The sequence below is a fragment of the Netta rufina genome (genome assembly GCF_964035555.1).
Source record: "Netta rufina genome assembly, chromosome: 5".
NCBI classification, from domain to species: domain Eukaryota; kingdom Metazoa; phylum Chordata; class Aves; order Anseriformes; family Anatidae; genus Netta; species Netta rufina.
In genome coordinates, this window is record NC_140128.1 from 41,675,184 (window position 1) to 41,688,992 (window position 13,809).

Here is a 13,809-nt window from a genome sequence, read left to right on the forward strand (position 1 = left end):
GTTTGTTTGTTTTTTCTCTTATGCCTTAGAACCTGGCCATTACGGAGCACTAGTTTAGTACTTATCTTGCTGCTTCTTGACTTTATAAGTACAATTTGTACTTAAAACTGTTCAATTCTAATTATAGCTTGAAGCCACATAGTTTAGTTCCAACTTGATTTCAAGTAATGTAACTGAGCTTTTGTTTGTTTCTGTTTCTACTCCCAGGCATTTCTGTTGCCAATATGTGAAGCCGCTGCCATGAGGAAAGTGGTAAAGGTTTATCAGGAATGGATTCAGCAAGAAGATAAGCCCTTATTTATGAAAGAACCTGAAGAAATAATGCAGTGTACAGCTGTAGATTGTGATGAAAATGTTGTAGACCATAATTCATCTGAGAAGGCAAAAGAAAGAGAAGAGGTAAAATATTGTTGGTTACTATTTGTGCATCTTTTGCATAGTAGACTTGAGGCCAAGACCAATTGGCCTTCTCAACAGACTATAAGTGGCTAAGTTGGATTTTACAGCATGTTGAGGGGAATGAAACAAAGGTAATTAAAAATTGCATGTATATGCTACCGATTTGTTCCATTATCAGTAGATACTTATGTGGCTATTTAAATTTAAAGAAATCATATAGATTTATAAAGTACTTCCAAGATATGGTTTATAAAGTATTCCAACTTTCAGCTGTGTAAAAATTATATACAAATAAATGGGTAAGAAAAAATCGTAATTATTTTGTCCAGATACTTTAAAATAATTGCTACAAACGCCTTTAATCATGATGTTGTCTTTAAGATGCAACTGTGATATGTATTATCTATTACATACTTTGTCCTTTAACGTAAAACAAAAACAACCTGTCAACAAATCAATGGGATTTTAAGAGCAAAATATTTTTCAGGAAAAAAGTGTGAACTCCAGTCATGTTAGAAATTCAAACTGGGCAAGAAATGGCTGTTACCAAGACACTTTGCATAAACTGTCTGAAATTGATACTGAAGAGCAAAATGTACGAGCTGGAGTGCAGTCAGTATTGCAGGTATGGAATGAACTTGCTATCTAATTTTCAGCTTAATAGTAAAGAGTATGATATTAGTACGTAAAAGAGTAGAATATAGCATAATGCTCTTATAAAGGCATTCCCATACCCCTTCAAAACATCTCCAAATTCTGTACATTATTTTAGATATAATCAAAAGTATATAATTTGAGGTTCTTTGAAATGCATTTATGGTCATAGAAAATATGTGCATTTTATGTATAATATGTACAGACACAAACTTACGTTATGGTGTGTATATGACTGTAGCCTTCTATCCAGAAGAAAATTTATTCTAAGCCAAACAGGTGGATATTTACTACTATTTACTACTCCATTGTGTGCACTTGAATTATGGGTTACCATCCCAATTAGAATTCAAAGTTTTTACTGTAGCTTGAATGATTTCCTGTAATGCTGTACACTGCTATATAAAAATAAACTTTGTAACTGAAATGACTATTTAGTTCAAACTTTATAACAATTTAACCTTCATAATCTTTGCATACCATGACTACAGAATATGCATGAAGTGCTTCTAGGAAAGGAATGAAAAGTCTTTGTCCATTTGCAGTGTATTTTTAAAGTTCACACATCTGTAAATGTCTGAGAGATTCTTCATATTGAAGTTTTTCTAGACAGAGGTTCATTTGACCACTAAGTATCTTTAGCTGGAAACAGAATCAAGACGTTCTATCCTCGTACAGTGTCTGAATTTGAGAGGTTTCTGGACCACATTTGCCATTTTCTGTGAATGAAGAATCCAAGACTTCTATCTTAAGTTTTCTTCCCATTTAATTCTTGCATAGGCTTATTTCTAGGCCCTTCAAGGAGGGGTTCATTAGCTGAAGCAAGTAACTTGCAACTGCATAGTAATAGTTTTTAATCATTAAACTCCAAAGCTCTCAGTACAGGGAGATTACAAGTGTAGAACCAATGATTTCATGAACATGTGGATTAAGAAAGGCAAATGAATTGGAGATCTAGAGCTGCCTGTGATATAAATATTTCCTAATAAATTCCTAAAATGTAACAGCACTTTAGTAATAGGTCCTGTAACTTCTGAGGTGTCCATGTCTGCTTTGATTTCATTGTTTTCATTCTGAAAGCCCTAATTTTCTGTCTACTGAAGTCAGTGGAAAACTTGCTAATATTTAATAACATTGAAATCGTTCAACCTTAAGAAGGCTTGTTCACCAGATAGAGTCCAAAACCAGACTGTCATAATACTCTTTGCTAGATCTTTTTTTTTAAATATACAGTGTGTTACCCTTTTTCATGCCAAGAATGTTGTCACATTAAATGGTATTACATTAAAGAGCACTCCAGAGGACATAATTATTTTCTGTCCTCGCAATAGATGGACTCGCCATTAATTATTGTCTTCTGTGAAAAATACATTTCCCAACCTCCATAATGTTTTAACCCAGATTAAAAACAAAAACTGAGAATAACTTATGTTAAGAACACAGTTATTTAAAGTCTAATAGTGTATACATCTGTTTGGTTTGTTGTTGTTGTTGTTTTATGTTTGCTTTTATTTTTTTTCTTGTTGCTGCATAATGCTGACATAATACAATATCATTGCACTGCACAAGGAGCAAAGAAAGGATGGTCAATGGCATGAAGAATTGCTTTGACTATATTTTTCATTCATTTCTGCATATTGTGAAAACAGTGTCTTTCTGAATAGAGGCTTATATGCTTGAATTCCCTTAACTCCATCATGTACTCTGGCAGGCTTCCTAACATAAATATCTAGGAAGTAATACTTGTGAACATTCAAACTTGACAGCACAGTTAATCCTAGTAGCTTTTATATGCCTGATACATTGCACCTTGGAAGAGGACAGCTAAGTAGCATCCATAAGATTTTCTGCAGCTTACAGGAACTTTTAAAACCCATTAAAAAATTCTGCTGCTTTCTTTCCATATAGAAGAATAACTTACATAAATTATGTAAATATACCTATGAGAAAAGTGAATTTGGTGGCTGTAGCTTTGGTTGTGAGCTACAAATAGCTTACAAGAACTCTTATTTGTCTTGTTTAATGAGAGTGTATTACATGTGGTGGTGGTAGATCTGTAGCAGTGGTGGGTATGGGCTTCCAATGAACACAGTTTTGCACTGTAAAAGGAACCAAAAAGCCAAGAGTTCCTGAAGCCAGTGCCACTACACATTACTTGGCTGCTATAGTTTTTCCTGGAAATCTTGTCCTTTTTTCTCCCTTTGAACCATCCTGGGATTCATCCTCACATCAGCTTGCTGGGTATTTGACATTTGTCAATTGTATGAAGATTTTGGTATGTGATTTCATAGAACCAAGGAGGTAGTCCGTATCTGATTTGCAGCATCACATGAGCTATTATAAAGTACATGCATATTTGAATCGTGCTGCTGGGTATGACGGCAACCACTTTGGAGAGGGTATCCTGTTTCCTATTTCTGGTAAGCCACACTGACTGTGATGGGATGAATACTGTAGATTCCCAGAGTGTACTACACTCTTCGTCATGCTGATGCACAAAGAGTATACAAGGACTCTTTCAAATAGTTTAGTGTGTGTTATACTAGTCAGTTGTTCATCTACAGTGGAACTTCTGTGCTTAAAGAAGCAGTGGACTTCTTTAGTGGAATATTTTTGTCCATCATACTAAATAATTATGTAATTTTTTGTAGCATATATCCAGGAGAACAAAGATATACAAATAGGTTTTATAGATATTTTTTTTTAATTTATTGGTTTTACTGTAGTGTTATCATCAAATTAAGCTAACTTGTGTTTAAGTACATACTTCTGAGTATATATGCAGCCCGTTCTGTTAATCATGGGTGTTGTCTTTCCTTGTAACTATCAGCTAAACTGTTGAAAACATCAAAGTGCTTCGACCTCATTACATCTACTTTTTTTTTTTTTTACTTACAGGTTTTTATTATAAATTCTTCAAACATATTCTTTCTTGAACCAGCAAATGAAATTAAAACTCTGCTGGATGAACACACTGATATGTGTAAACGCATTCTTAATATCTACCGCCACATGGTAGTCCAAGTGACTATGGACAAGAAAACTTGGTAAAATGCTAATGTTTTTATCTTAGATTATTAGTTCACAAGATAAATGTGAGATGGTTCTTGGTAGTAAACACAGTAGAATAGTATTGACTATGTGAATCTGTTCCTCTAAATCAGTAAATGCATGGGCTTTAAAATCGCAAATGACTTACCACAGGGGAAGTGGTGAGCTCCTCTGTTAATGCCAATAATAAGCACTATCTAGTTTGAGTCAGCGTAGCCCTCAATGAAAAAAGAAGTAAGCTAGAGTATACAGACTATCAAGGATCAACTGATGACATTTTTCCGGGACATTTTGCTCATGTGTCAAAGTGCTAAGTATGAAGTCACATAGGAAGCTTCACAGACTTATTTAAAAATAAACACAAATCCTCAGATAAGCCTGGATAATTATTATAACGAGATGTGAGTTGTTCTTGATCTATAATTAACTCCAGCTTTAGACACTTCTTTACAAGAGTCCATTTACTGTTTTAACTGTTTTGTCCTTTCCAGTGTTTAAGATTCATAGCAGGGACAAGAGACCCTCCTTCAAAGTCATCTGCATTATTTCCCCCTCTTCTTTAAATAGCTGTCTCTAATGAGGTAGTATATTGCCACCATTCTCCATTGTAAGGAATCAGTAGCAAGGGGATTTCAAATGGCTGATTTATTCCATTTTAACTTGACATGCATTCAGTCTCTCACTTGGTAAATAGAGCTGGCATTACATGCCATTTAAAATTTGTTTACTCATGTTAGGAAATAAGGAATCAGTTCAAGACTAGCCACTGGGAAATTTGGGAGTGATAAAAGAAAACAGATCACACTAAATTAGTATTTTCTTCTCCAGTTTCTTGTCACTAAAGAAGTGGCTGTAGACTGTGATGACAAAGTTTCTTTGCCACCCAAAAGAATTAATGAAGTATGTTTATGATCATGTAATATTGCCAAAATTTGTCATCCATGCAAAAAAAGTATAAACTCAGATCAGAAATATGACTAAACCTTTGTCCTGCAATTTCAGGCCATTGTAAGTGATGACCCTTGAACAACCTTGCACATGATGTTACACGGCAGTAGGGGTTCCTCACTGTGAAAGTCAAGTGTGGAAGGAAGGGATGGGAGTAATTTCTTTTACAAGAAAAAAGTTAGGCTGTTTACAGTGTGTTTAGGCAAATCAAGCGCAGTCATTATCTTTAAAAGTATCTTGGTATATACAGAATTATAGTAAAATAGTAACTCTAAGTTTAATATTGTTTTGCAGGGAACAGATGCTACTCGTGCTGCTCAGGGTTACTGAATCTGTGCTGAAAATACCACCCCAAACTTTCTTGCAGTATCAAGGAAGAAAAAACTCCACCTTAGCAGGAAGGCTTGCAGGACCTCTTTTCCAGGCAATTAAAAATAAATTCACTTTAATTAATTCAGTTTAATTTTGACCAAGAAACTAGAAACAACAGCTGCTGTTGACTGGTTTGTCCTAGGATCTGTAAAGTCTTCAGATTCTTTAGTAGGGAAAAAAAAGATAGAAAATATATAAATGTGATGAGAACTAGTCAAGGACAGTGCTACAGAACTCTTTAACAAAATTTGTAACGTATGGAAACATCTTACACAAGCCAATCCAGTTGTTCCTCTAAGTCAGAAGCACGTGTTAACATAATACTTCATTATTCATGGAACGTCTGTGTACGGGCAAGGAAGTGAATATTAGGACTACACAAAAATGTTTGTGGCAGTTAGAAACTTCTTTTTAAGCAGTAATATTTGAATGTTGTTATCTTTTGTTGGTAAGCCAACATTTCTCCTTTTATTATTTTAGACACTTATAGTAGCTTGGATCAAAGCGAATCTAAATGTGTACATCTCTCGAGAACTTTGGGATGACTTGCTGTCTGTAATGTCATCACTGACATACTGGGAAGAGCTGGCCACTGAGTGGTCATTGACAATGGAGACACTAACTAAAGTATTAGCTAGAAACCTCTATAGCTTGGACCTCAGTGACCTGCCATTGGATAAATTAAGTGAGCAGAAGCAGAAAAAACACAAAGGCAAAGGTAAGACAACATTGTATACAATTTTAAGAGTTTGAGCGGTGCTAATGAGATGTTGGGTACAACGGAGTTTTTGTCCAGTCTTTTCAGAGTAGCTAATTAGACATAACTGTCACCTGAAATAGCCCAGTTTCTTCACAATAAGGCTGGTTTTTAGAACCACTGTGAAATCCTACCATAAAGGTTCAGTCCTGCAAATAGTCACATATGGAATTTAATTCCTAAAGGTATGTAGAATTAAACCTAAATTTTTACACTACAATGTGTTAAGCCTTTCCATTTTTATCAAATACAAATTGATTCCCAGCCAAACATTTTTAAATTAATGAGGATTACATGTGTGGTAAAAATTAGTTAAGTAGCAAGTGCCTATTGCAAGCATAATTGGAATATGGATTCTGGAATCCCATGAATGTTGATTAAAGGTGAAATGTTAGATGAACATAGTTTTGTTTGAGCAGTAACTCACTGCTAAACCATGGTGAAGACTGGTTTTGTTAAAGTGACTTACTTTGACTAAGTGAAATGATACTAGTACCATGTGAATGGTACCAGTTTTTAAACTGATGTCAATATGATGCAGGAAATACTCTGTAGGACAAAACTTAGGAAGAGAGGGTGGCTACTTGTATTGTTACAGTTCTGATGTTGTTGAGACAGGAAATCTGTCCTCCTGTGTAGAGTGCTGAATTGAGACTGGCAAAGGCTGGATTCTATTCCCATATTAGAAACTGACTTCCTGCATGTCACCACGAGCAATCACTTCTGTCTTGGTTTAGTCTTCTGTATTATATGGGTGATAATATTATTCTTTAAAAAGGGCTTTGAGAGGCCGAACTGTATTTAAGATGGAAATCAAGATGGAAAAAAGTATAGTTTTTAGTCTACTTTTTAATCTCTCTGTTTTCTGATGGATGTTGTTCATCACGTATTGCTGAGGGAGAACCAAACCTAAGGGAAGGTACTTACTACTTCCCTAGGGTTTGTCAGTGAGAAATAATCAATGTGCAATGTGCATGTGCTTTAAAAATATTTTGATTCATCTGTATCACCCATGCAGAGCACAAGAGAAGAGTTTATGTTAGCTTTCAGCAGTAGAATTCCAGAGCCTCCATTATTAAATGTGAGTTGAAGAGTTAACTCTAGTGGGTTTTGGAAGTAATAAATCCCATACAGATTATGCCCAAATTCTTTGGCATAAATTCTTTGGCATAAATTCTTTAATAATAATGAACATGCTCTATTAAGGCTTCCTTTCCAAGAAGATGCCCTTTTAATGATTGTAACTGTTATAAAGTGTAATTTGTGATCATAAGTCAGTTCAGTGTGGGTAAGGAAATACACTGCAAATATTCTTTAGTTCACTGGACTTTTTTACGTACAGTTTCTTGAAAATTCCTCATGTGAGCTTTATTGACTTTGATATAAATGGCAATTCTGAACTTGTTACATCTTTTCTTATAGTATTTTTAGGGTGAATTTCCAAAAAGCCTTGTTCTTTGAGCCTAAATTCCCTTTTACTTGCTTTTGCATTTGATGGTAAAATATTTTATCATTTTCACTTCATGTTCCTCAAGTGTCACAAAGTTATTTGGCAAACAACTGCAGCATTAATGGTATGTAATGTATGATTTTGTGTGTTTTGTCTAACAGGAACAGCAAAGGTTGAGATAGAGGTAAAATGTATATAGTTACACATTTTATTTGTCTACAGTCTTTGTAAAACCAGTTTTCTTGTGTTTTTCAACTTAATTGGTCAGAAAAGAAAATCACGATAGCTTAATAGCACCAGTGCTTCTGACAAAAAATTCAGTATCCCTCAGTTAATGCTAGCTGAGTGGATTTATAGAGACACTTAAATATAGTAATATGCTGTTTAGCTTTTAAAATCATGCTAGCTTTGGTAATTTATTCTATCCAACTTTAAATCTCTCTGAAAGAATACAACTGTCACTGTTTGGTGATACCAGCATAGTAGTGAATAGATTTGCAATTTTATTTTTGCAGGAGTTGGGCATGAATTCCCCAAATCTTCTGTTGATAAGTCCTTTTCTAGAGGCTGGAGCCGTGATCAGCCTGGACAGGCACCAATGAGACAACGCAGTGCTACAACCACTGGATCTCCAGGAACAGAAAAGGCAAGAAGCATAGTACGGCAGAAAACAGTTGGTACGTATCTGTAAAAGCTAATAAAAGTGAGAGAGCTAATAATTTGAGAAAGGGGAAGGAATTCATAACTGACATTGTAGCTACATGGTTAACTTTATTTTTTTCTACAGAAGTATACTCTCTGCAGTAATTAGTTGAATATAAGTATAAATGATGTAGTCTTACGTGTTTTGAGGGTAGTTGAATAGCTTGTTCTTACTACAGTTACAGTTACTGCAAATGAGAGTAATGTAGTTAAGTATTGTGTAATTTTTAATGTTTGATCACATGCTTAAGATGTATTAGACAAATAATACTGTTGTGTGTCTATGGAAAAGAAAAAAATTGATTTGATCAATGGTATGGATAGGTGGCTTTTAAAGTCTGTTTTCATAAATTATGCACGCAATAGGTTGAATATTTTCCAACTGTAGAAAGAAAAGTGTGAGAATTATGTACATGTCTGCATAGTTCATAAAATGTGCTGTCTTTTACTATACCCTGAATTTTGTGTTAATGAGAGATTGGCACAGCCGTGCAGTTCTCCATTTCTGAAGTGACCTATTTCTCAATTTCATTACTTGCAGATACTCTTTCCTGTGTTAGAAATGACTGATGGTAGTCAATGGTTTAGATGGATTGCTCAAAAGAAGACTCATTTACATTTTTATGATTTGCTTACCATATCTTAACATGAACTGGACTGCAAATTTCTTTACTTTGTTTTCTCATCTTGATGATCTTGGTGCTATCCATTATGTGAACGAAGTTTAAGCTGATTTTACTTTTTCATTTAAAAGAAGAACCTATTAAGGAGTATCTTGTGCTTTTTCACTATCTCTGTAGTAGTAGTGGCTTCAGTCATGAACTGTTTTTGCACTGGTACTTCTTGGAAGCAGGTACAATCTGATGCAGTTCTAGAACTCAGGAATGGTAATCAAATATGTAGTAGTGTTAGCTTTTCAGAGATTAACATCTCTGTTAACATTCCAAAAATCTTCACATTTATTTTTTGAAGTCACAGAGGTTATTTAGCAAAGAAAATTATTTGAATATTCTTCAAAATTTTTAATAAATTTTTAAGTTCTGTTTACGAGTAGCATCTGAAGCCTTCTGTTGGAGTGGGAGAGTTGTTTGTTCTGTAAGCACTACTACAAAAATGCTAGCAAAACTACCCAAATATGTATCCAAATGCTACACAGCATTTCCTTTATCTCATGCTGACAGCTAGTTTGACTCAAAAGTTTTCCTTATGGATTGCAGATACTTTAAATGTAACTTCTGCTTCTCTTCAGATAGGCTGTGATTAACTGTTGCAGTATTTTTGCTTTAAGTCTTAATTGTCTTAACCAGGTAAAGCTCATGTTAAAATTTATCCCTCTCAAATTATTATTTCAGATGTCAGAAGATTATACTGCATGATCAATTTTTAATGTTTTTGTTTTGCTGTTTTTTGAAAGATGGCTATTTATATGATGTTAGCCTTAAAATCACTGTTTATACAAATCAAGCTATATATTGACTTGGTTAGCAGCAAAATAATCTGATTTTAGTTTCACTCCACTTCAGCTTCCTTCATTTGGTTCTTTTTTGCCTTATATTTGATATTAATTAGCGAGGTTTATATTACTGTAACCAGTTAAAATTCATCTCTATTCATTTTATAGAACACCATCCATAGACAAGCATTAGCATTAGTAGGATAATTTTAAAAGATGAAAAGCCCTCAGAAAGTTGCCAGAGCCAGAATCCCAAACTCTTCAGTTCTTCATCAACATCTTTTAAGAAGATGTTGATGAAGCATCACATCTTGTTAGAAAAGCATACATCTTAACTGTCAGCAAAGAGTTGCTTGTTATTGTCTCCGGTCTTCTCAGAATGCTGCTCAGGTGCTTCTTAACCTGTGCCAGTTAAAATGGGGTCACATAACCAAAAATGGTTTATAGTCATAATAAGTAAAATTTTCTGTATAACATTTTGCTAGTTTGTCTGCTTCAGTTAATTAATGCCGCAAGCAAAGCCTAGAATTAAGTCACACCTCAGATGTGTTGCATGATATCTGATATGTAGTATATTTCCTTTGATTGTGAGTAATATACTCTTTATATCTGAGTAGGTAGGATGTGCATGTTGAATATGTTATGGTAAGAAAAAGCTGGGGTTTCTTTTTCATTTGTTTTATGTTGTACACATTTTGTGTACATCTGCACACCTTTGTTTTTTGAGCCATCCTCATGCCAGCGCACGTCTATTGCTGCACCAAGTTTCTGTGTATGTGTTTTACTCAAATAAAAATCACAGCTTTCCTGATATGCAGTGTGTACATTTTTAGCCTGAACTTATGTAAAGTAATTTTTGGAAAAGGGTCTTTAAATGCATATGGGTTGAAAAATCTTTTGTAGGGCTAGATATAGAATTTGTAGACAGCAGATTCTCGTCCTATAAAAATACCAGGTCTGAAGGAATTTAGGAGTCTACTGTTCCATGTGTGTTGTTTTTTTTCTATAGAGAACAGCAGATGGTTTTGAACTGACATATCTAGTCCACATCTTGTGTTAAGTCTGACTCTATTTGACTACTTAATTGAACGTGACATATCTTATTTAAAATAATTATGCAGTGAGGTCACATTTTCATTTTACAGCATCACAATGTTAATCTTGCTTTCAGTAATAATATCTTACATTTTTCATTTGAAAGTTTTCTATAAAATTTCCGTCTTCCAAATAGTAAAAGTGATTTTCTATTCCCTCTTTCTAGAATCAAATAAGATGGTGGAAGAAAATCAGTCAAATTACAAGGGACACTTATTTTTAATGATTTGCATTCAACATAGTATCCAATCTCAAAAGTTTGGTTTATTTACTCTGTAGCTTGATATTTTCTCTCAAGCGTGCATTCATTTTAAAATGCATAATGATGAATGCAATGCATTTATCCGTGACTGTATTCTGAAATTTAATATTGCATCTCTTAAAAATAAGTTAAAGCCTTGCATATAGTTGTCTTTTTTTTTTTTTTTTTTTTGAAGTTGGTTTCTGTCTTTTAAACTAAATTTAATTTAAAATAGAGGATGGCTTCAGTCTTAAAACATCTGTCTTTCTGAATTGTTTTTTCAAACTGTTGTTAAGATTCCACCTAAGTTGTGCTGCATTCGTCAAATGTGTTTTCTGCTCTATGTACATAGACCTACCCAAGTTATCTTCATGTTGCTGTGTTAGAGACCATTCTTTAACAAGATCACATAAGTGTGATGTGCTCAACTTTTTCTGTACTTCATTCTTTTCTTCTGATTCCCATATAGATTAGGAGCACTGAGATTCTAAGGGTACATTTCATGTTTTGAAAATATGCTTATAGAAGTTCAAAGACTGCTTAAATATTGTGCAAACAATATGTAGGATGAATTGAAGTTTCCTTATGAGAAGTTTATCAGCAACTATTTTAGCATAAATTCTCAAATTTGCAACAATTTGAAAAGGAAACTGCTTGAAACCATGAATAGAAAAGTAATAGTACTTTGAAATTGAATGCGATATCAGTTCTTGCTATGTCTTACTTTGACAATTGAAAACAAATGTCATAAAGGTTCACTTTAAATCTATGGGAAAAGCTGCAGTTATAACCTTGATCCTGTTGCCACAATTCTTTTGTAAATTTTCTTTCTGTAGGACTGTTGGCAGGACATGAGAAACAAAAAGGTGAATTAGGATCAGTTTAGAAAGATTTATCCAATATCCATTAAAGTCCTGTTGATAAGAATGTAACCCTTTTAGTTGACAAACCATTTCACTTCAGTCATTTCATTTTTAATGCAGAACTATACAATGTTGTATTGCATTTTTTTCCACAAAGAATTGCTTGTTTCCTTCTTACAATTTTGAATCTCTTTTGAAGAATCTTAAATTCAAGACTATAGGTCAAAATTCAGATGTACTTGTTTAGGAGCAAACCAAAGTAAACTAGAAAAATGGAAATGTAGTGTAAGTTGTGTTTTTTTCTGTTAAAAAATACAAATTTCAGAGTGCTTGTGGAGTGCTTTAACTTGGATTTTTCAACCCCTGATGCAATGGGAGGAAAAAAAAAAGTGTTAATTAGTTTATTGGTTTTGAATGCAAAATCTCTGTAATAGCCATAGTAAAAGCATTGTTGCTGCTTTACATAAAAGTTGAAAACTCAAAATGTCTTATCAGTGTCCACTGATTTTTTCTTTCTTACAGCTCTGCCAATATCTGCCGTGCTGAAATGTTTTAATTTTTAAATTTTCTTCCTTTTTATCTTTGTTTTCTCTGTTGCTGCTTTTTCTGTGACACGAGCCTTTCATTATAGTCACTCTTCTTTTTTCCTTCCCCACTTCTTTCTTTTCCTTTTTAAAGCCATGAGAAGCCGATCCATTGGTGAATGTGCTCTGCCATCGGCCTATATACGCAGTGCTAAAAGTGCTCCTGTTCTGATCCATACTTCCAAACCCTTCTTGCCTGATATTGTTCTCACTCCCCTTTCTGATGAGCTTTCAGGTAGTGCCACCTCTGCTAATTTCTGCACCCCCTTTATCACCTTTTTAAACCTTCTGCTTTCAAATTCTGCAAAATCATTAAATTTTGCAAAGTAAAAATACTTTGGGGGATGGGATGGGGGGAGAGGGGAAGAGATTAAGAATGAATATTTTGAATTATGTAATATCATGCTATTTCGCAATTCATTCTGGAACTGTTAGAAGTTAGTGCTGTGCCAATGTTTACTACCATAAAAATGAAAATGAGAGGAATCTCTTGCTTTTTCAATTTATTGGTAAGCAGTAATACAATATCCGTCAGAGAGTACAACTAATGTAAAGATTTTGTTCGTGCTGAATGAGGGAGGGAAAGGAAGAAATTTTAGTTTTATTTGCCAGTTACATCTTTCTACTTAATTTTTTGAATTCAGTGTCATAGGTGTTGTGTGGCCAACCATGATAATGATATAATTTAGCTCCCATGAAAAAAGAATTCCTTAAGTATATGGTATCATATAATATGCTTTACAGAATCCCGGTTTTTCATTGGTATATAAAACCTTAAAATCTTAAATACAGTTTTGGATTCTGAAGTGCTATGGTTTGGTTTGGTTTGGTTTTCCAAATTATCTATCTTTACAGAGTTCTAGTTTTATATAATGTTATGTTTGACCCTGCAAACTCCTTGGCTAGGAGTTTTGGTAGTAGCTTTCTTTGAAGGAGAGCCTTTGAGCAAGTAGATTAAACAATTAGGGTTTTCACAGGTTTTTAAAAGGCGCATATGAAATTTTATAGATAATGTTTTTTCTTGTACTCCAGCTGCTACTTAGGTAGAAATTAGTGAAGGCTGACAATATTATTATGCCTTTGTCTCAATGAGTACAAAAGTGAAAGCACCGTAGGATATATATGCACACACTCAAAACTTTGTACGAATAGAAGGACTTACAGGCAGTACATTTTTATATGGAAGATATGTTCTGTGCTTTCCCACTTTCTTCTTGCCTGCCTCTTGTTACCCAAGAAG

General features: G+C 34.1%; 1 protein-coding gene across 7 annotated transcripts in view; it reads left to right on the forward strand.

Annotated features, from left to right (window-relative positions):
• The window catches only part of RALGAPA1 (Ral GTPase activating protein catalytic subunit alpha 1), a 129,102-nt gene that overhangs the window by 27,195 nt on the left and 88,098 nt on the right, over positions 1–13,809 (forward strand). For 5 of the 7 annotated variants that reach the window (XM_084287523.1, XM_084287517.1, XM_084287520.1 and 2 more), the window contains exons 11-17: positions 208–399; positions 887–1,024; positions 3,952–4,100; positions 5,347–5,476; positions 5,905–6,142; positions 8,147–8,308; positions 12,664–12,804. In XM_084287523.1, the coding sequence (XP_084143649.1) occupies positions 208–399; positions 887–1,024; positions 3,952–4,100; positions 5,347–5,476; positions 5,905–6,142; positions 8,147–8,308; positions 12,664–12,804 (1,150 nt within the window). The remainder of the gene's footprint in view (positions 1–207; positions 400–886; positions 1,025–3,951; positions 4,101–5,346; positions 5,477–5,904; positions 6,143–8,146; positions 8,309–12,663; positions 12,805–13,809) is intronic. The other 2 variants (XM_084287519.1, XM_084287522.1) reach the window with 1 other exon arrangement.